This window comes from Lolium rigidum, chromosome 3 (genome assembly GCF_022539505.1).
Source record: "Lolium rigidum isolate FL_2022 chromosome 3, APGP_CSIRO_Lrig_0.1, whole genome shotgun sequence".
Classification (NCBI taxonomy): Eukaryota; Viridiplantae; Streptophyta; class Magnoliopsida; order Poales; family Poaceae; genus Lolium; species Lolium rigidum.
In genome coordinates this window covers 290,012,811-290,033,626 of record NC_061510.1, presented here as the reverse complement: position 1 = coordinate 290,033,626, position 20,816 = coordinate 290,012,811, and the positions used below count along the sequence as shown (strand labels likewise).

Here is a 20,816-nt window from a genome sequence, read left to right as displayed (position 1 = left end):
TGATATTTAGCTGTTGATTCCTCTCCATATGCCGCATTCGGAAAGGAAAATGCCACTCGGTGGGTGCGTGTTGGTATCTGCTTTTTGACGCGTCCAATTCATCTTTTGTGGGTAGCAATTTCCGTCCTACTAAAACATAATTGTGGTACTACTAGCATTTAGCCGATCGTAGAACCATTCATGACAATATTTTGCAAAAAGTTCATACTCGAATAAAAAAACTATTTTGCCAAAAGCTCTTAGTAACAAGGCAAAAATGGAGTTATCTGGCAATCTTTTGACAGCAATATGAGTTCTAGCGTCAACTAAAATGCGTCTAGTTAAACCAAGTTGAGTAAACAGCTCTTTCTAGTATTTCTCCGTGAGCCAACTATAGTTCTAGGAACAATATAAAAAGTGATTCCTTTGGATGAGAACCAAATTCAACTTCAACATGTTGGAAACCCTCTAAGCATAGGCTAGTTTATTTAGGGTGTGTTTGGTAGCCCGGTTGGACTATCTTACCTCATACAAGCTGAGTCAAGCTATGCCAACTACATACAAGTGTGCTTTATTGTGTTGTGTTTGGAGAGCTAGTTTATTTAGATGAACCGCCGCCGGTGGAGAGCTCCGGCGAGATGAGCAGGCGGACTGGCCGAGGCCATCATGCTCTATGCGCGGTGGAGAGCTCCTGCTGCTCTGGACTAGGACGAGCTCCTCCTGCTGCTCGCTGCAGGACGAGGCCGACCTCCTCCTTGCTGCTCGCTGCAGGACTTGGCCGAGAAAGGCGAAGCTCGATGCCGGACGAGGCCGGGAGAGGCGGCGCGGTCTGCTGCTTGCTCGACTGCCGGTGCAGAGCTTCGGGGGAGGTCGAACGGGGCGGCGGATTGGCAGTTGATGGGAGCGAGAGAGATGGTGAGATGGGGCTGCGGGGGGAAATGAGGGGCTGGGGCCGGTGACCCCTAGCGGGCCGACGCGCGTGCGGGAGCGTTTACGGATGGACTCAGCTCGGTTCAGTTGGGAAGCTCGATTTGAGCTTCACAAGTGGGCATGGCTGAGGGGCTCTTTTCGTATGAGGTGGGCATAGTTGAGGACACCCGACCCGACCTAACAAACAAGAAATAGTGGCTTGAGGTGGGATTATCTGAGGAGAGCCGACCTACCAAACATACCCTTAGTTTGTGTACCCAAATTGCATGCCTCCCTTGTTGTTAGATCTATGTAAGAAAAGCAAACCTAGCTATGATATTTTATCATTACAACATGAGACTCTTGCACGTAACATTCTTCTTCATATGCAACATTTCCTGCCCGCAATCGTAACACAAATAATCCAAGATCGTTGCAACATTCAAACATGCTCGTCTTGTAAAGATTTATATGTATGAAACAAATTATGTCACCTAAAAGTATTTAAGATGTACCCCCATACACACGTCATGATAAAGAAAAATCAATGTATTATACAAGAAAAATTTGCGCTACGATGAAGAACCATTGCAACATGTCATGCGTGTACACAATACACATTATAAAGGCTTGCAACATGTCAAAACATCGCACACAACATGAAAAATTCATAAATTCACGATACTCTTCCCTGCGTTTTGAGGTTATTCTACTTCCCCACCCAATTTGGCTCGCCCTCGCCCAAGACAATCTGGCGACACAAACCCATCAATCTCTTGGAACCACCTTCCTCAAGCCCGACGACGTGTACAGAACTACCATTTCGGGCTCAAACTCGAGCTCCCCATGAACCCAAAATAAACACATTCATGGAAGTGAGGTGGTGGAGGAGGGGTGGCGAGCGAGTATGAGCGACATCGGAGAAACTGGTGGAGGTATAAGAAGGAAATTGCAAAGGAAGGTATGAAGAAGCACAAAGCATAAAAATCACCGGAGGCGAAAAGTGTAGAATTTTCCAAACGAACCGATTATATCGTTTGTTGAGACCAACATTTTGGTATAATCACAAAAGAAGTCTTCATAAGTTTATAAATAAGCATGTGTGATACCAATTGCATTAAGGTGCAGATTTCACTACAGTATCCATACATGTATGGCTATACGTAATAAGTGAGCACAATTGTATTCATATTCAATAACTATATGATGATACATTAGAGCATCTGCAAAATAGGGCACGTATTAAGACGCCTTTTTGTGTTTTAGGCACAAAATTTAGGGCATAAGTTTGATGTAAAATAGGATTTTGGATATTTTTCAGATAATAAAATAGGGTATGTAGCAACACATTCAAACGTTGAAACTTTAATACTTTGACACCTTTTAAAAATAATAATTTGACTTGAGGGACATCCCCTGGTCGACGTACAATTGCATCACGTGTCTCGCTGTTTGTAGCATGCCTGTTCATTGACTCACAAAGCCTCGTTGATGATGGTGCTTTTTTTAGATCTTGCAATGGTAGAGGCTCGACATCTCTTCTGGCGTCCGTCTCGGCGGTGCTGGAGTTGGGCGGGCGCCGGCTAAGGTGGTTGCAGAAAACTCTAGGAATCGTTTTGTACTTCTCGATCTTTTAAGCGCTTACCTACAAATTCTAAATAATTATTTTATCTCGATTTGTCTTTTAATTTCCATGTGTGTTGCTCCAGATAAGTTGTTTTTCGATTAATGGAATATGTGGTTGCTCTAAAAAAAAATCGGCTTCGACACTTAGAATAGGCAATAGCTCTCACTAAATCATTTGACTAGGACTCTTAACCAAAAGAGAACACACTAATAGAAGATTCCTCAAGGGCCCGGATGCATAGACTCCCATCCTGTTAAAATTCCCACATGTTCCTCCGCCTTGGCCTTTTCCCTCCCGCTTCCGATTACTCCCCTTCCTCCTCCACCGCTCCTCATGTCGGCGGCGTAGGCGCACACGACGGAGCCGGCGGCGGAGGCGCACTGCCACTGGTGGGTTCGGAGGCGCCATTGAGATGGCGGCGCCCGCTTCCTCGGCCGGGTTCGGGGGCATGTCGTCGGACAACGCCAAGGGCCTGGCCCTCGCGGTGTCGTCCAGCGCCTTCATCGGCGCCAGCTTCATCGTCAAGAAGATGGGACTCAGGAGGGCCGCTGACTCCGGCGTCCGCGCGGGTGAGTTGCCAGTGTCGGTGGCCGAGGCCCCGCGCGCGGCTGTGCCTTGCTTTGCTTCCAGTGGCGTCTGGATCTCGCCGTTGGCGGGTGGGTGGGTTGGTTGGTCGGCGAGGGGGGTCGACTGGGGCGCTGATTTGGAGCGGTGGGTAGCGGAATCGGGCGGGGTTTGCTTTTGGTTGCTGTTCTCTGTTTGGTTGGTGGCAGGGATCTGCTTGTGGTAAAAAAGAAATACTAGTAGCGCGGTATGTTCTTTCTTCTTCTCCGGTAGATTGGCAACCCAGACCAGCTGAATCAAATGAACTCCTCGGAACTACTGTGCTTGCTTGCTATTGCAACTTCCTGGAAACTTTTCTTGCTCTGGTTGGTCAGAACACAAGAGTCGAGTTGACGCTAGACAAAAGGGTTAAATTTCGGACAGGGAGACGCGTTTTTCGCGGTAGATTTGACGCCGTGGGAAGTCCAGCTGAGTCCAGCACGAAGACACGCTTCATTCTGTCGCAGTTGGATGGCCTGATTCTCTCCTCTTTCCGCGTTGTGAAAAGGGTCGCAATGATTTGGTTTAGTTGTGTGGAAAGCTTCTGGTGCGGGAAATTAGTTGGAAATGCTGTCCAAATCTTTGTTTTTTTAGTTGACTCGAATGATATTTGTTTTGCTTTCCTTTTCGTGACGACATTTGTTTCATGTTGCGAGCTCCTCTTGTTGGAATTGAGCTCAGTGAGTCTGCGATAGTGGTTTCTTGGTCTGGGATGTTTGACTACATATTTTCTTGATGTCTTCCACAAACCTGTAAATCAAAGCTATCTGATGGAATAACTGTGATGGTTACTTGTAGATGTATATTTGTATTTTTGTACGGTTTGATTTCTTTGGATTTCAATGATGTTCGGCTGTTTTGGACAGAGTCAAGTCAAAATTTGGCGTTGTTACTTGCATATGGCTTCGCTAATCATGGATAGATCTTAGTTAGTTCAGATCATTTGGTTCGATTGAAGTAGTTTACTGGCAGATTCTTTTCAGGACACCATGACTGAAACTTTTCGAGAATGAATAGGAACCGGTAAATCTCGGAGCAGCCTGTGTTTGTATATCTCTTGTTTTTTTTTTATCAGTGTGGCTGTTTAGTCTGTCCGGTGCTCAGGTTGAACTTAAATCAAAGTGATCAGTTTCCCATGTTACTATTAGGTACATGATTGGATTTGTTTGTTCCTTACAACAAAGTCTTCTTCTTATTTCAGTTTAGTTACCTTGAAGCATGAGAACCTATGTCATTCATATATAATTATACTTTCTACAAATTTTAGTGCAGAATCTAATTAAGATTATTTTAATTTACATGAAACAGGTTATGGAGGGTATTCTTACTTAGTGGAGCCACTTTGGTGGATAGGCATGATTTCTAGTGAGTCTCTGTCCATTCTTTTTGTACTTTATGTCCCTTTACTTTTTAATATGTTTCTTTCTTTGCTTTATCACATATATATGAGCCTGCATTTTCCCACTATCATTGTTCTTGTTAGACGCCCTGCTGACCATGATGATATTCTTGATGGCTCTCACCTTGTGACCTCACGTATGTTGTGATGTTTGTTTTCTTCAGAGAAGCTACATACACTAAGATGATTTTGTTAAGTGCCTGAGATTGATATTGATAATTTATAATAGGAGAAACTTACAATTTGTAACTGAGCAGAAGTGAGTATAGTGTAAAAACAAATTTTTTTTGACAAGGTTTGACTAGATGTCATGAAAAGTGGCTCCAGAGAGCAAATCAATTCATGTCATCTGAATGTGATACTTCAGTATTCATATCATCTAATGCTGTCTGCTGTTCTTAGGGAATATAGATTAAGTTCTTTCTTCAAGATTTTTTGTCAACTAAATATGTGTTGAATTTTATTGAGTGGAAGCTGAAAAGAGTTCGACTTCAGAGTATTAGAAGTTTGCCTACCGCTCTTTTGATACTAGCAAAGTTGCTATCTCATTTTTTCATTTAAATATGTTACTAATACTCTGTGAGAAAAGAAACTTGACTAATGTTCGCTTACATGTTCTCTTCTGGGCAGTGATTGTTGGTGAAATCGCTAATTTTGCTGCTTATGCATTTGCTCCCGCTATTCTTGTCACTCCTCTTGGAGCACTTAGTATAATCATCAGGTACAGTCATGATAATTCGTAGAAAACTCTTAAAAATGTGTTTGAGCTTGTTGCTTATTAAACTGAAATCACAGTCCATTCTAAATGTCTGCAGTGCTGCACTTGCTCATTCCATTCTACAGGAGAAACTGCACACCTTTGGTATACTTGGGTGTGCTCTTTGTGTAGTTGGATCAATCACAATTGCCCTCCATGCTCCACAAGAGCGTGATATTGATTCTGTGAGGGAAGTTTGGGATCTTGCAACTGAGCCAGGTATTTACTAATTGTCATCATTAACTTTATTTATTTTTCATGAACTAGAGGGCTCATTATTGTTTTCCTTGTTCCCAGCTTTTCTTTCATATGCGGCTATTGTAGTTCTGGCAGCCTTGGTGCTTATATATTTTGTTGTCCCTCAACATGGACAAACAAACATCATGGTGTACATTGGAGTCTGCTCTCTTCTAGGATCTCTCACCGTATGGCTTCTTCTGAACCGACAACTCTTGGCTCTAGAATACATCTTGATGTTTCTCTGGATTTTTTCCCACTGAATCCCATTCTCCATCTGATAGTAAGAATTTAACAGGTTATGAGTGTAAAGGCTCTCGGAATTGCACTGAAGCTGACATTCTCTGGAGTGAACCAGTTATACTATCCTCAAACATGGGCTTTTGCTCTAATTGTTGCCACCTGCGTAAGCACACAGATAAACTACCTAAACAAGGTACAAGTTTCAGTTTCTGTACTATTACTTATGACATAGAGTTGAGCATTAGTGAATCAACCTGGATAGGAAATTTCGAAGGAACAAAAGTACATCACCCAAGACTATTGATGCATGCCTCTGGCCTTTCTCAAAAAACATATCACATGCACATCAGTTTCTGTACTATTACTTATGACATAGAGTTGAGTATTAGTGAATCAACCTGGATAGGAAATTTCGAAGGAACAAAAGTACATCACCCAAGACTATTGATGCATATCTCTGGCCTTTCTCAAAAAACATATCACATGCACATTTGGTGCCAAGGGATACCACATTAATATCACCACATCATCATTGCTGTGGGTCACCACCTTACGATTTCCTTGGCATATGGAAGGCTTTCTTGTTAGGATATATGCTTAATTGAATCGATATGTTTTCTTGTAGTATTTTGCTTCGGTTGTATCTATTTCTCATTTTGTTGATCTACATTACAATATTATGGAGTATATACTATTTTTTTTCCGAAATGGGGGCATACCCCAGCCTCTACATCAAAGTGATGCATATGGCCTCAAAGTATATATATGCTAAATGTAGTAGCATTCCGTCCTTACAAAGTAAAGGCAGTTACCTATTGACTGCGACCCTTAAATATGGAATAAGTTTTAGTATATGAGACGAAACTGGACTTTTAGTTAGTAATAATAATTATAATATTATTTTTCCTTATAATTAGAATATTATTTGTCCTTATAATCATGCTGTTTTTTTATATTACTATATGTTTTCAGTTCGCACACGCAGATCGGGGTTCTTTCTGTTGAATTTGCTACGACAAGGTTATGTGTGTTAATTTGTTTTCATCTATAAATTGCAGGCACTGGACACGTTTAATACAGCAGTTGTTTCACCAATATATTATGTGATGTTTACTTCCCTAACAATTATAGCGAGTGTGATAATGTTCAAGGTATCCTTTCGCATTGTGTTCATGGCAAACATGCATCCTCACTATCAACTGAACTTCTTTACGCAAAATGTTATAAATCTTGCTGCCGGATTGCACTGTGATTCTATTTTTATGCCTTTGTTCTGCTTATATATTGTCTGGAATAGCTCTCACCATGACAAGGACATGTGGGCATATAGTTCCATTATACTTTTGGTTTAGGATTATAGCTTTCCTGAATGCAAGCCACATGATTTTTTTTTTGTAATTTGGACCACTGTAGTATTCAGTTGTGCCTAATATTTATTACAATTTAGCATGATGACTTGATTTTTATCTTGATCAATGTACCTTTTTTTCATTGATGATGTTACTTTTTTTTGAAGATACCTACATAATGTCAGATTTATCTCCTCAGTTTTTTAGCTATTTGACATGCAGGATTGGGATCGGCAGAATCCAACACAAATTGTCACAGAGATGTGTGGTTTTGTGACCATCCTTTCAGGGACATTTCTCCTTCACAAGACGAAGGACATGAATGACAGTATGTCATGAATTTAGCCATTTTACGTATCTTTATGAGAAACACAATCCCATTATATCTAATGAAATTTTGTTCTAAATAGGTACTGGGCCAACTTTGTCCACACGGCGCCCAAAGCATGCTAGCCAGAATGCGTTTGCCATAGAGATTCTTCCACTAAAATATCAAGATGTTGCGGATGATGAGACCTTACCATTATCACTTCCCAAGGCTGACAATCGCTACCTAATGGAAGATCTTCCTCTTAGATACAAAGACTTGAATATGGCCTGATGAATGTTCCTTTGCCCACATGTGCTAGGAACCTCATGGCAGAATTTGCTGCCCACAATTTCAGACAGGATTGGTTGGCGAGGAACCGGACTTGGAGGTTTTACCTAATCTTTGGCGTTGGATAGAATGAGGTTATGGAAGTTATAGATATTATCCTTGCCCCTCCTTGGATGATGGTTTCATCTATTATAAGGGCAAATGAGGGATGATGTCAACTGCCAGGGCAATTAAATGATACTTATGGAATACCAGTTCTGGAAAACCAGATGAAGTGTACTTACATACAGGTGGCATCATTTAGTATACCATTTTTTTTTCACTTTTAGACAGTCATGCAGCTACACTGCAATTTGAGCTTATCTGATTTTTTTAGGAACATGCTACATAGGAAAATCAAAGCTTCATTTTTATTATTTTACCTGTATCTATCTCATAAATTGCTGTCTAGTTAGGGACCAATTGTTTTCTGTGTAAGTATCGATTCATACTTTTTGGTAGACAATTGATGAACCTAATTCTCATGCTTTATCGTAAATATTTGTTGAGAATGAGTCATTATGCCAATTCCTTCTCATGCATTAAAAAATGCAATACAGTGGGCAGATAATTAATAAAGCAGCTAGCTTTGCATGAGTTTCGTAATTTTGGTTTAGTTCATCTGTTTGCCATACTTTGCAAGTTTACAGGAAGTTGTGCATTATGATCCAAGATGATTACCAAAATAAATAGAAATGGCTGGTGCAAGAACATATAGTTCCATCCCAAACATCTGTTGACTATTTTTGCCATGTAAAGAAGGTAAGGAATATATTCTTCCGTGAACTGGTTTAACAAGTTTTTTTTTTTCTCTTTGCAACATCACATTTTTTTTATCTTTCCAAGATTACTTCTTGTTAGTTTGTGTACATGTTCACAAACTTTATTCTGTCAAGGTCAGACCATTAACAATGCCTTCTCTAAAATTTAGCAAATACAACTAAAAGAAGCGCTGTATTGACAACAATATTTTGTATCATGAAACTTCTAATAAACCGAAGTCAGTTCCATCTAGCGTTCTATGTATGTCATTATCTCTTAGTTTCCATATTTTTTTAGATTAGATTTAATTTCCCGATGAACTGGGGGTATACCATACTGCTCATGTAGAAAGAAAAACCAAACATAAAATTTGTCACAGCATGATTTGTGGGAGCTGATGGACTCCATATTATCTATAGGAATACTACCTAAACTAGGATGCTGATTGCAGTTGCAATTCCCTTATGAATAGGAATCCTACTTACTCGTACTTTTCTCTAATCTTGAGGAATGAGGATTACCCAATGTGGCTCCATCTTGTATTGTTGTTATCTATAGGAATACTACCTAAACTAGGCTGTGGCTATGCAGAGCGCCAGGGGCAACACTTATGTCTGCCCATCATAATAAAATTAGCAAGGCAGTTTGCAAAGAATAGAAAATTGAAAGAATATATATACCTGATTAAATCTGTCAGACGATCTTTGCATTTACATACTATAACATAGAAAAGGTTCAACAACGAACTACATAATTAAATAACACATTATGTAAGGATTCTTTCAGAAAACATAATGAATCTGAAACTTGATAGCCATGAATGAAACACATTATCTTTTTTTCTTTTCTTTTGAAACAATTCTTTCAGAAAACATAATGAATTAGCAACGAATGGAACTTGATAGCAATTTTCATTAAAAAAGTATCTCAGAAGTTTGTACTGTAAGAGGGTTACCATTGCAGAAAGCATGTGTTCATGGCTTTCAAGTTTATCATGTAAATTGGTTCTCTCAGGATGCTTGCTGTAATGTTTGCTGGAAGAGTGTTGGTTTTTTTCAGAGTAGTTCATTTGCCATCTTTATGTGCTCAAGTAAGTAGACTATGGATGAATTAATAAATCTATTGATCCATTTTTTGGTTACATTGCAAATAGCCATTTGAAGCACCATTAGTGTCCCACCATCTGATTGTCATCTATCAATAAAAAGGTTGTATGCATATTTTCAATGGAAAGGTTGGGGGTACGCCCTCCATTTCAAAAAAAATCTGATTGTCATCTGAGACCAGATAAGTATAGCTGTTGGCATTACCAGTTCATCCTGGATGCTGGTTAGATTGTTCTGGCTGCGGTTGAACGATGTACATAACATTTCTGTGTCCAAACAGATCGATAGGCTGTCTGTGAAAAGCCGAGCTTGCTTTATCAAGCTGCCCTCAGCCAAAGCGATGGCAAATAATTATCTCGAGGAAGAGCATTGCCTTACAAGTGGTTGGTGTGCCTGGAACGCTAGCACGGCCCTGCGGCTCTCACGTGCCCTGTAATTGCCTCACCCGAATTTAACTCTATCCAGGTCGATCTCTGTGTGCATGGTGACGGTAGCTCATCTATGTAGGCGAGTTCGCTACACCAAACGCTGAATGGCATAGTGCCAATTGCCCATAATCGGAAGGTTCTGTGGTTAACTTACGTTGCAGGTTGTAGATATTCTGCTATGCAACCTTATTAGTTGTAGAAACTAGCATTACGAGACGAACATTTGGTTTTGCAGTAGCGTTTTGGATTCAACTCGAACCATTGTAAACTAATGTGGATCCACGCCTAGTCAAAGGCTAAGTACATTACAATCTTTTGGCACTTGAATAGCTAGTGCTGAGACAAAACACCACTCCCCTAGGCCATACTAGTCACACATCGAGAATAACCTGGATTTATTAACAACGGTTTGCTCCCACCCGTCTTTGTTAGCTGCTACTCCCTCCATTTAGAAATAATGTAATATCATCTCCACCGGCGCCCTCGATAGCGGCTCCGATAGCAATTTGGGGGCCGGGAGCCAAAATGGCTTGCACCGGCGCCCCAAACGGCGCCGGCGATTTTTGGAGCCCAATAGAAGCGCCGGCAACCCCGTGCCGGTCCCTTCGCCAAGGGCGCGAATCGGGCGCGCCGGCGTCTCGCGGGGCTGAAAATTTTGGGCGTGGGAGCCACCTGTCAGCCACACAACAACAAAATGTACATCTTCTCCCCCAAAACCCCGTCCTCTCCGCCGCTCATTTCTCCCGCCAGCCGCTCCATCTCCCATCCAGCCTCCGACCCGAAAAACCCTCACCGCCGCGCCATGGCACCAAAGAGAAAGGCTCCGGTGAAGGCAACGAAGCCGTCGATGAAGGCGCCGCCGAAGACACGCACCGTCGCGCCGAAGGAGAAGCCGGCGACCATGTCGCAGGAGGACTGGGAGACGGAGATGGACCGCCGCGCCTTCATCACGGCCGACCGCAGGAGGCACCGCATCGCCGCCCACGAAGCAGCAAAAGCGGTGGCCTCTGCGGAAGCGTGCCTGAGCTTGGCCGGCGGCCTAAACAGCATCTCGAGCTCCCCGTCGTCGCCGGGTTACTACACGGGGTACACCGCGGACGCGCCGTCGATCTCGCAGATGCGGCTGTCGCAAATGGACGGCCGCGCCCGCTACTCCCCCGAGTTGGGCGGCAGCGACATGACCGTCGACAACAACGGCCCATTCTCGCCGGAATCAACAGCTCAGGGCAGCGGCGCCTTCCGCTTCCCCGACCTGAACGATCCGCCTGATCTGCGCCGCACCGAGGGCCACGTGACAGATGACACCAGCCTTCCCCGCCACCTCTTCCCCGACGACGGCACGCGCACCGAGCAGGTGTTCGGCAGCACGTCCGGCGTGTCCATGGGGCAGGACGAGGTTCGTTTCCTTTCTTTCTATGTGTTGTGTGCATCGTAGACACCGGCGACGACTAAAAGTTTGCAACTTTATGCGTAGATTGCCGGCGGGGAGGAGATCCTGAACGGCATCATACGCGACCATGCCTACGAACCCCCGGTCGACGACTACGAAGAAGAGGCCGACAAGGACGAAGGTGAGGAGGAAGTCCAGGAGGAGCTGATCGACACCGAGACCGGCGCCAGCGTGAGGAGGACGCGCGGGCGGTCCGCCGGCACTCGTGGTCCAAGGTGGAGGTCCTTGGAGGATGAATGCCTCATCGAGGCGTGGAAGCAAGTGAGTTTTTGCCCCATCACCGGCGCAAACCAAACCGGGGGCAAGTACTACAAGCGCATTCTCGATTTTTTCAACGAGAAGAAGAACTATGGTGATTACGCCAACATGGAGATGAACCGGAACGAGGGCGCCCTCTCTCACCGTTGGAACTTGATCAAGGCGGCGTGTAGCAAGTTCCACGGCTACTACGAGAAGATGAAGGCACGGAAGGAGAGCGGCAAGACGATGGTCGATTGGGTATGATCTCTATCTTATGTGCATATGAATTGTTGATCAATGTTGTTGCATGTGAATTGATGATGCATATAAATTGATGATCAATGTTGGTGCATATGAATTGATGAAACATATGAATTGATGATCAATATTGGTGCATATGAAATGATGATCAATGTTGTTTCATTGTTTTGCATCATATGTTGTTAGATGCGCAATACCTGACAAGGGATTAACTTATCAATGCCTATGGATTGTAGGCTAGGGTTTAGTTAGAAGTAGAGGGCAAGTAGATCTCGAAGGTTTCAGCCGAAAAGTACTCGACGAATATGAAAACTAGGGTTTGCAGACAATGATTCGATGATCTCCTCGTCCCTCGACTCCCCCTTTATATAAGAGGTGGAGCCGAGGGTTTCGCTTTGTACAAGTTACAGAGTCCGGGACGGTTTCTAACTCATCCCGCCAGATTACAAATAACACTTCCTATTACAACTCTATCTTTTCCTTAAATACATTTTGGGCTTCCGAATCTTCTTATTCTTCGGGTAGTGGGCCTTCAATAAACCCCGGGTACTATATTCGGCAGGCCCATTTGGGATGCCTATGTCAGTAGCCCCCGAGATTTTGCTTGAATCATAGAGTCAGGGAAAATCTCCACTGTTTATTTTTACTCGAAAGCTTTAACTTTTATACTTGTTCTCATAAAATTCTATATTGTACAGGGATATTGGTAGTTGGGGCTAGTTCATCTGACGGATCAGGTACTAGTTAACTGCTCTAGTGGCAATCCGCAAAAACCTACTTCAAAATCACGTCCCTGGACATGATCTCGGGATACCGGTGTAAACTTCGACGAGGTGCCGCTTAAGGTCTTACCATTCGTCGAGTCCCGAGTCAAATTTATCGAGTACCTAACGCGTCCGTTAGGATTTTTCTTCGTATCCGTTGATACGGATAAAAGTAGCAGAGCGCAGTCTTTGGCGATGCCACGCCCAGCAGAATGGATCCGGGGTCTTACCTTCGCAAATTTGCGGCATTCAGAAATTGATCGCAACTTTGGCGTTCGAGAATATATTGTCGAGTGCTTTTCCGGCTGTTGGAATGGCACATTTTATCGAGTCAAATATGACTTATATTGCTCTCCCGATGGGAGTATATGTAGAGTTAATTATAACTCGAAATATACTCTCTTGCTGTTCTATTTTTCCTTTGTTAATTTCATCGGGCACGCGAACAGCGTTCCCGATGGGAGTAGCCCCCGAGGCTACAGCCAAGAACTTGTGCTTGGTTGTAGGCTCAACATTTTAATCCACCTTGTCACTATATTGTCATTACTTCTCAATATGAACTCTTTTCTCTTCTTCTTCTTCTCTCTCTTTTTTTATCTCTCGGGTGCGCGAACAGCGCTCCCGATGGGAGTAGCCCCCGAGGCTACAGCCAAGAACTTGTGCTTGGTTGTAGGCTCAACATTTTCTATATTGTCATACTCGAAATTTGACTTTTTGTCAAAGTAGCCCCCGAGCATTTGGGCAAAAACTTGTTTCTGTCCAAAGGCTCCCGAAATATTCAAATAACGTATCCTGTCGCCATTCTTCTTTTATTTTTCTTGTCGACATATTTTCCCTTGTCAAATTTTCTTCAACTCTATCAATGGTCGAGATTTTTCTGCTTTGTGGGTCCATCGTTTTCCACCACGTTGACACGTCGTGCAAGTGGGGGACACACGTCCTCCGCTTTTCGGCGCACGTACGGTAACGCCTATCCCGAGTAAAAATACTTTTTTGCCCTTGTATCTAGAAGATCTATTCTCACCACACGATTTCCTCATCCAACGGCACACCGCTTCACCCAATTCTTATATAAACCTGTCTTCAACCTCCGTTCATCCCCTCGCTTGCGCCGCTCACCTGTTCCTCTTCGCAAATCTTCCCCTGCGCCCAACTCTCACTGATTTCGCGCACTCGCATACATTGCTCTACCCATTGCCGTTGATGCCACCGCGTGCGCGTTTGACTCGCCACAGCACTCCGGAGTCCAAGATGGCCGCTGAAGATCTTGAGTGGGAGAGATCCAAAATCTCCAATCAAGATGTCAATATGCTGAAGAGGCTCGGCCTGATGAAGAAGGAAGACGCCATCCGCTTTCCCAGCGAAGAAAGCTACCCCAAGCCTCCAATGGAGTATCGGGTTTGTCGATGTCTATATTTCTTCTATTTTGCTTTTGTGGACCCTTGCTTTTTGTAATGCCGAAGTTTTCCCCTTCTTTTCTTCTTCTTTGACAGCCTATGATCAAGGATCTTATCCGCATCGGGTCCCAATTTATTGGGTACCGCGAGTATGCCAGCAGAGCCGAAGGTAACGACTTTTATACTTGCTGTTTTTTCCTTGGTTTTTTACTCCTGCTGCTTGTCGCTATTTTTGATCTTTCTTCTCTCTCTTTTCCACATCTCAACAGAAAAACTGGCAGAGGCTAACGAACGTGCCGAGACACTTGCTCGAAAACTTGAGCAAAGTGAGGCGGCTCACAAGAAAGCTGAGCTTGCCGCTAGCGAAGCTAGAGCTGAAGCTGATGATGCCAAAGCAAAGGCCGCTAGTGTCGAGGAATTGCAGCAAAGGCTCAAAGATGCTGAATCTGCCTTACACGAGCAAAAATCTTCACAAGCTGCACGTGAGCAAGGGATCATCAAGCGTTTGAAGTCGCAAAGTCGACGTACGCTGAGTAATATCCTCAATTTCTTCTATTTTATTGTACTTCCTGTATCTTTGTTTTTCAACTAATGTCTTGTCTTATGTGGCAGCCCAAACAGACCAAGATTTTGATCTGGAGAATCCCGTCAATGACCCTCTCCTTGACGCACTTTCTCTTTTGGAGCTCCATGGGCGCGAAATTCGTGAAGGCGTGGCCAATGCCAATGCGGGTTTGTCGGCGTTGTTCCCCTACTTCTTCCCGAAGAAAGAGGAACCTTCGACTTTCCTTGACCTTGCCAAGCTTTTCAATTCATCGGAAGATCTTGGACTGAAGATGCGCCATGAAAATATGAAGGTGGCTGTTGAAAATACTGTTGCTCTTGTTGCTGACAGCCAACAGACTCTCGACTGGATGAAGGTTGGCGACACCGATCAGATAGAACAGTCGAGATGGAAGTCACTGATTAAGGCGGCCAAGCCCAACACGAAGAAAATCTTGGCGTATCTCGGGATCAAGCCAACTTCGACTCCTAGCTCCTCGAGGCCGGAGGTCTAGTTTCATGCCTCCTTGTTTCTTTTTCTGTTTCTTTTGCTCCTGTCGCCATTTTAGCCTTGGCGACAATTACTCACTTAGTCCTCCGGAGAACTTTCTTTTGTAATACCCATGTAAATTTTCTAGCAAGTAATGAAATTTCCCTTCGTGCTTTTCATTGATCCTGGGCCTTTCTTTTTCCAGTTAATATTTGATAACTACTCGAACCCTCCTTGTTCTGTCGCTGCTTCACCTGCATCTTCCTTCTCGAAGAAAATACTAGTCGACCATAATCTCCTCGAGAGTTCATCAAGCGGACATTTGTCGGAAGATTTGCAAGAACTTCGACAACAACTTCAATCTATGAAGAAACAAACTTTGGCCATGATGGAACAATCTCGAAAAGCCTCTGAAGGAGAAAAACTTGCTCTTCATCAAGCCGAAGAAGTTGTGGCTGCTAGGGATGCTTCTGCATCTTGGAAGCAAAGGGAGCCACAACCCGAGAAAATAGTATGCTTGAGCTAATCGTCGGAAGCTAGCACAGATATGCTAGGTACGTTTTTGCTTTCTTTCGATGCCTCTTCTTTATCTTGCTGTGCCTTTCTTCCAATTTCTTGCCCTGTCGCTTTTAGCAGGCTCAGTTCTTGATTCTGCTGCCGAAGACCAGAGAGTGAATGAGAGGACAAATCTTCTTGTTAATCTCTCCCTTAATCATGGGTGTTTGTTCTGGGCCACTCCTGAACGAACCCAACAAATTGTTAGGTTCCAAGATCGTGCTTGCCAGGTGCGCGATTTTCTCAGCTTTTGCACGTCGACATTAACCCTTGTCTATAGGAATCTGTTTCCCCGAAACGAGGTTCCAAAAACTCTTCCCGAATTATTGGAGGTATTCAGAGATGCTCCTCGCATCCATAACTTTGTGCGGGCTCAACTTACTCGCTGGAGCGAGATTTGCCATGATTATGATAAACATTTGTTATCCAAAGTTGGACCCGACGAAGATTGTTGCTGGTTGCTTGGCCAAGAAAACGCGTCGAAAAAATGATATTGACTCGATCGATGCAATGGTAGCTCCTGTAGCTGAATCGATGATAGATGAACTTCTTCGGATGGACTCTGAGTTTTTTACCAAGGGTTCTTATGCTGAGCATAAGACAACCAGGGGCTTGTCCGTAGATACTATCTTGGGATTTAACTGACTTGTATTATATTGGAAATCTTGTATCTCACTCTTTTGTAATGTTCCTCCTCTTTTTTATGTTTCCGAAGAATTTTATTGTATATTGCTGAGGTCCTCTATGTTGTTGAAGCCCCCGAGCCTAACTAGGCGAAGATTGCACTATTTTTCCTTCCTTGAAATCTATTTTTTCTGCTGGGTAGATTGCCCCTTGGGTAGATTGCCCATTTTTGAATATCTTTGATGCCGAAGTTCTATATTTGCATGGCGAGGTTTTTAAACCAAGGCACTTACGTTTTTTGATGTGTACACTATATTTATGATTGCTGTCTTCCGACTTTGTTATATTTGGCGAGGTATTAATGTACCAAGGCGAAATATTTCGGTGAATCTATATTGTATGTATTTTGAGACTTGGGCGTTTGAGCCCCCGAGCGTGTCGAAAAATAAGAAGTATATCTCCACTATCTTTATTATATTGCAGCACCACGAGCCCGCCTCATTAAAAACCTTTCCCGGCCCCACTCGGTGCCCCGAAAAAGGAAAAGAGTGCGTCTGAAAACTCGTGGGCGTTTCAGTACATTGAAGTTTTTACAAGGACTATATTTTAGCTCTAGGCGTAGAACCGCCTGAGTTGCGCTACGTTCCAGGGGTTTTGCTCCTCTACCCCTGTCTTCTTGTCCTTTATTCTGTATGCTCCTCCTCCAATTACTTCTGTGACGATATAGGGACCAAGCCATGGTGACTCGAGTTTTTCATGACTTTTTTGCGTGAGCCGAAGAACTAAGTCCCCCACTTGAAAAGATCTTGGCCGCAAACGTCGACTGTGATAATTTTTCAAGTCCTGTTGATATTTGGTGACCCTTGATAATACTTCGTCTCGGGCTTCGTCGAGTGCATCTACATCGTCTTCCAATGCTGTCTTTGACGCTTCTTCATCATATGCTGTGACTCTAGGGGAGTCGTGCTCTATTTCTATCGGAAGTACTGCTTCCGCGCCATGGACTAGAAAAAACGGGGTTTCTTGTGTCGCCGTATTTGGTGTTGTTCGGATGCTCCACAGCACACTTGGTAGTTCTTCAGGCCAGGTATGTCGAGCTTTTTCTAAAGGTCCCAACAGACGCTTCTTGATGCCATTGCAGATGATGCCGTTGGCTTTCTCGACTTGCCCATTGGTTTGAGGATGTGCAACTGACGCAAAGTTCAGCTTGATACCCACCTCTTTGCAATAGTCTTTGAATTCATTGGATGTGAAATTGCTGCCGTTGTCTGTGACGATGCTGTGGGGCACTCCAAATCTGAAGACGAGGCCTTTTATGAATTTTACTGGCAGATGCTCCGTCCGGTGAATTTATCGGCTTCGCTTCTATCCACTTTGTAAATTTGTCGACGGCTACTAGCATGTATTCCTTTCCTCCTGGCCACGATTTGTGTAACTTGCCCACCATATCGAGTCCCCATTGTGCAAAGGGCCACGACAAAGGTATTGGTGCTAGCTCTGCTGCTGGAGAGTGAGGTTTTGCGGCAAACCTTTGACACACGTCGCAAGTTCGTACTATGTCCTTAGCGTCCTCAATTGCTGTTAACCAGTAGAATCCTGCCCGAAAAACCTTGGCTGCGATAGCTCGACTACTTGCGTGGTGGCCACATATTCCTTCGTGTACATCCTTCAGAATTATTCTTCCTTCTTCAGGTGTGACGCACCTTTGCAAGACGCCTGAAATACTTCTCTTATATAATTCTCCCTTAACCACTGTGAAAGCTTTGGAGCGTCGAATTACTCGCCTTGCCTCGACTGGATCGTCGGGTATTTCTTTCCTGAGTATATATGATATGTATGGCTGCATCCACGGTATCCGTATTACCATGACCAGGTCTTGCTCTTCTTCTTCTTCCTCTTGCTTCTCCTTGGTAGCCCCCGAGGGTTTCTTCTCCTTCTTTTTTGATTTTGTCGACTCAGTGGATCTCTCTCTTATCTCTTCCCAAAATACACCTGGTGGGACTGCAAGGCACTGCGACCCGATGTTTGCAAGAACGTCGGCTTCGTCGTTGCTCAATCTACTAATATGATTTACTTCGCATCCATCGAATAACTTCTCGAGCTCATTGTACACCTCCTTGTATGTCATCATGCTATCATTTACTGCGTCACATTGGTTCATAACTTGCTGAGCCACCAACTGTGAATCGCCAAAGATTTTTAATCGAGTTGCTCACGCAGTGCTTTCGCCATCTTCATCCCGTGTATGAGAGCCTCGTATTCTGCTTCATTGTTAGATGCGTTAGGGAACGTCATCCGAAGGATGTACTTCAACTTGTCGCCTTCGGGTGATATGAGTACTACTCTGCGCCAGCCCCTTCTAGTCTCTTGGACCCATCAAAGTTCATAGTCCGGGTTCTCGACAAATCCGGAGGTCCTGTATTTTGCAACTCCATCCACTATGCGATGAAGTCCGGCAGTATTTGCGACTTTATTGCTTTTCTTTTCGTACGTGATGTCCCGAGGGGAAAGTTCTATTCCCCAAAGGGAGACACGACCCGTAGCTTCGGATTGTTCGGTATATTTGACAAGGGAGCTTCGTTGACCACTATGATCGGGTGTGCCGAAAAATAGTGGCGCAATTTCCGTGCTGTCGTGAACACTCCATATGCTAGTTTTTGGTACTGAGGGTACCTTTGTTTTGAGGGCGACAAGACTTCGCTCACGAAGTATACTGGCCGTTGCACTCCATGGATTTTCCCTTCTTCTTCTCTTTCGACAACTAACACCGTGCTAACCACTTGGGGTGTGGCTGCAATATACAGCAGGAGAGGTTCCTTTTCCTTTGGAGCCACCAGGATTGGTGGTGTCGAGATTTTTCGCTTCAGATCCTCGAAAGCTCTATCAGCCTCTTCGTTCCACTGGAATTTATCTCCTTGTTTTATCAGCGCATAAAATGGTAACGCTTTTTCTCCTAACCTGGCGACGAATCTGCTCAAAGCTGCGACTCGCCCAGTTAGCTGCTGTATTTCTTTCAACTTCGTTAGCTTCCTCATTGTTACTATGGCTTGTATTTTGTCGGGATTTGCTTCAATCCCTCTTGCTGAAACTAGAAATCCCAGAAGTTCTCCTGCTGGGACGCCAAAAGAACACTTCGTCGGGTTCAGCTTGAGGCAGAATTTGTCGAGGTTGTCAAAAGTTTCTTTGAGATCCTCGATCAACGTTGCCCCCTTTTTGATGTTATGACGACATCATCGATGTATACTTGCACGTTTTTCCCGATCTGTGTTGCTAAACACTTCTGCATCATCCTCTGATATGTTGCTCCCGCATTTTTTAGACCGAAGGGCATTGTCTTGTAGCAAAACACGCCGTAAGGTGTAATAAACGCTGTTTTGGCTTCATCATCTTCTTTTAATCTGATCTGGTTATAACCAGAGTATGCATCCAAAAAGGAAAGACGTTCACAACCTGCCGTGGAGTCGATGATTTGATCGATCCTTGGGAGGGGGAAGTGATCCTTAGGGCAATGTTTGTTGAGACACGTAAAGTCGACGCACATGCGAAGGACTGTCGTGTTTTTCTTCGGCACCATCACTGGGTTAGCTACCCACGTGGCTTACGTAGATATCTCTCCGATAAAACCAGCTTCCTCTAGTCGATTTATTTCTGAAAGCATAGCTCTGCGGTTTGGTTCCGAAAAACGCCGCAAAGGTTGTCTGATTGGTTTCGCTGTTGGATCCAAATTTAGGTGGTGCTCGGCAAGTTCCCTGGGTACTCCTGGCATGTCCGCTGGACACCATGCGAAGATTTTCCAGTTCTCACGGAGGAACTCGACGAGCGCGCTTTCCTATGCGATATCCATGTTGTTTGCAATGGATGTCGTCTTTTTGGATCTGTCGGGTGAATCTGCACCTCCTTAGAATTTTTCTCGTGTTGAAAGTTGATTCTTTGTTTGGCCTTCCAACGTCCGGCGGTACGTCGTAATCGGTCATGCTTTTCGACGCCAAGTATTCAGCTTGCATCCCGAAGGTTTCGATAACCGATGGAAATCCTTGTCGCACTTATCGGCTAAGGCAAAACTCCCTTTGACCGTGATTGGTCCCTTGGGTCCGGGCAATCTCCATAACAGGTATGTATAGTGTGGTACTGCCATAAATCTAGCGTATGCTGGTCGTCCCAACAAAGCGTGGTACTGCGATGGGAAATCCACGACTTCAAACTCCAGTTTCTCGATTCTATAATTTTCTCGGGTTCCAAACTGAACGTCAAGGTTGATCTTCCCCAATGGGTAACTTGGTTTCTCTGGTGTGATGCCGTGGAACCTTGTGTCCGTTGGCTTCAGGTTTGCTAAGGATATGTTCATCTTCCTCAATGTATCTGCATACATAAGGTTTAAGCTGCTGCCACCATCTATGAATACTCGAGAAACGTCAAATCCTGCGATAACTGCTGGCAGAATAAGTGCTGACTGCCC

General features: G+C 44.1%; 1 protein-coding gene across 1 annotated transcript; it reads left to right on the top strand.

Annotated features, from left to right (window-relative positions):
• Positions 1-2,912: 2,912 nt before the first annotated feature.
• On the top strand, positions 2,913-8,252 carry LOC124703536 (probable magnesium transporter NIPA4). The gene is made up of 9 exons (XM_047235751.1): positions 2,913-3,084; positions 4,427-4,483; positions 5,148-5,238; positions 5,333-5,493; positions 5,572-5,699; positions 5,810-5,947; positions 6,813-6,905; positions 7,326-7,431; positions 7,514-8,252. Exons 1-9 carry the CDS (start codon positions 2,928-2,930, stop codon positions 7,702-7,704), a joined length of 1,122 nt encoding a protein of 373 aa, XP_047091707.1. The 5' UTR covers positions 2,913-2,927; the 3' UTR covers positions 7,705-8,252.
• The last annotated feature ends 12,564 nt before the right edge of the window (positions 8,253-20,816 follow it).

Bases quoted from the DNA above. Each gene is read 5' to 3' on its own strand.
- LOC124703536 (XM_047235751.1), top strand. From the start codon at position 2,928: ATGGCGGCGCCCGCTTCCTCGGCCGGGTTCGGGGGCATGTCGTCGGAC. The intron at 5,494-5,571 runs GTATTTACTAAT...CCTTGTTCCCAG, and splicing joins GGATCTTGCAACTGAGCCAG to CTTTTCTTTCATATGCGGCT. The intron at 5,700-5,809 runs GTATGGCTTCTT...AGAATTTAACAG, and splicing joins CTCTTCTAGGATCTCTCACC to GTTATGAGTGTAAAGGCTCT.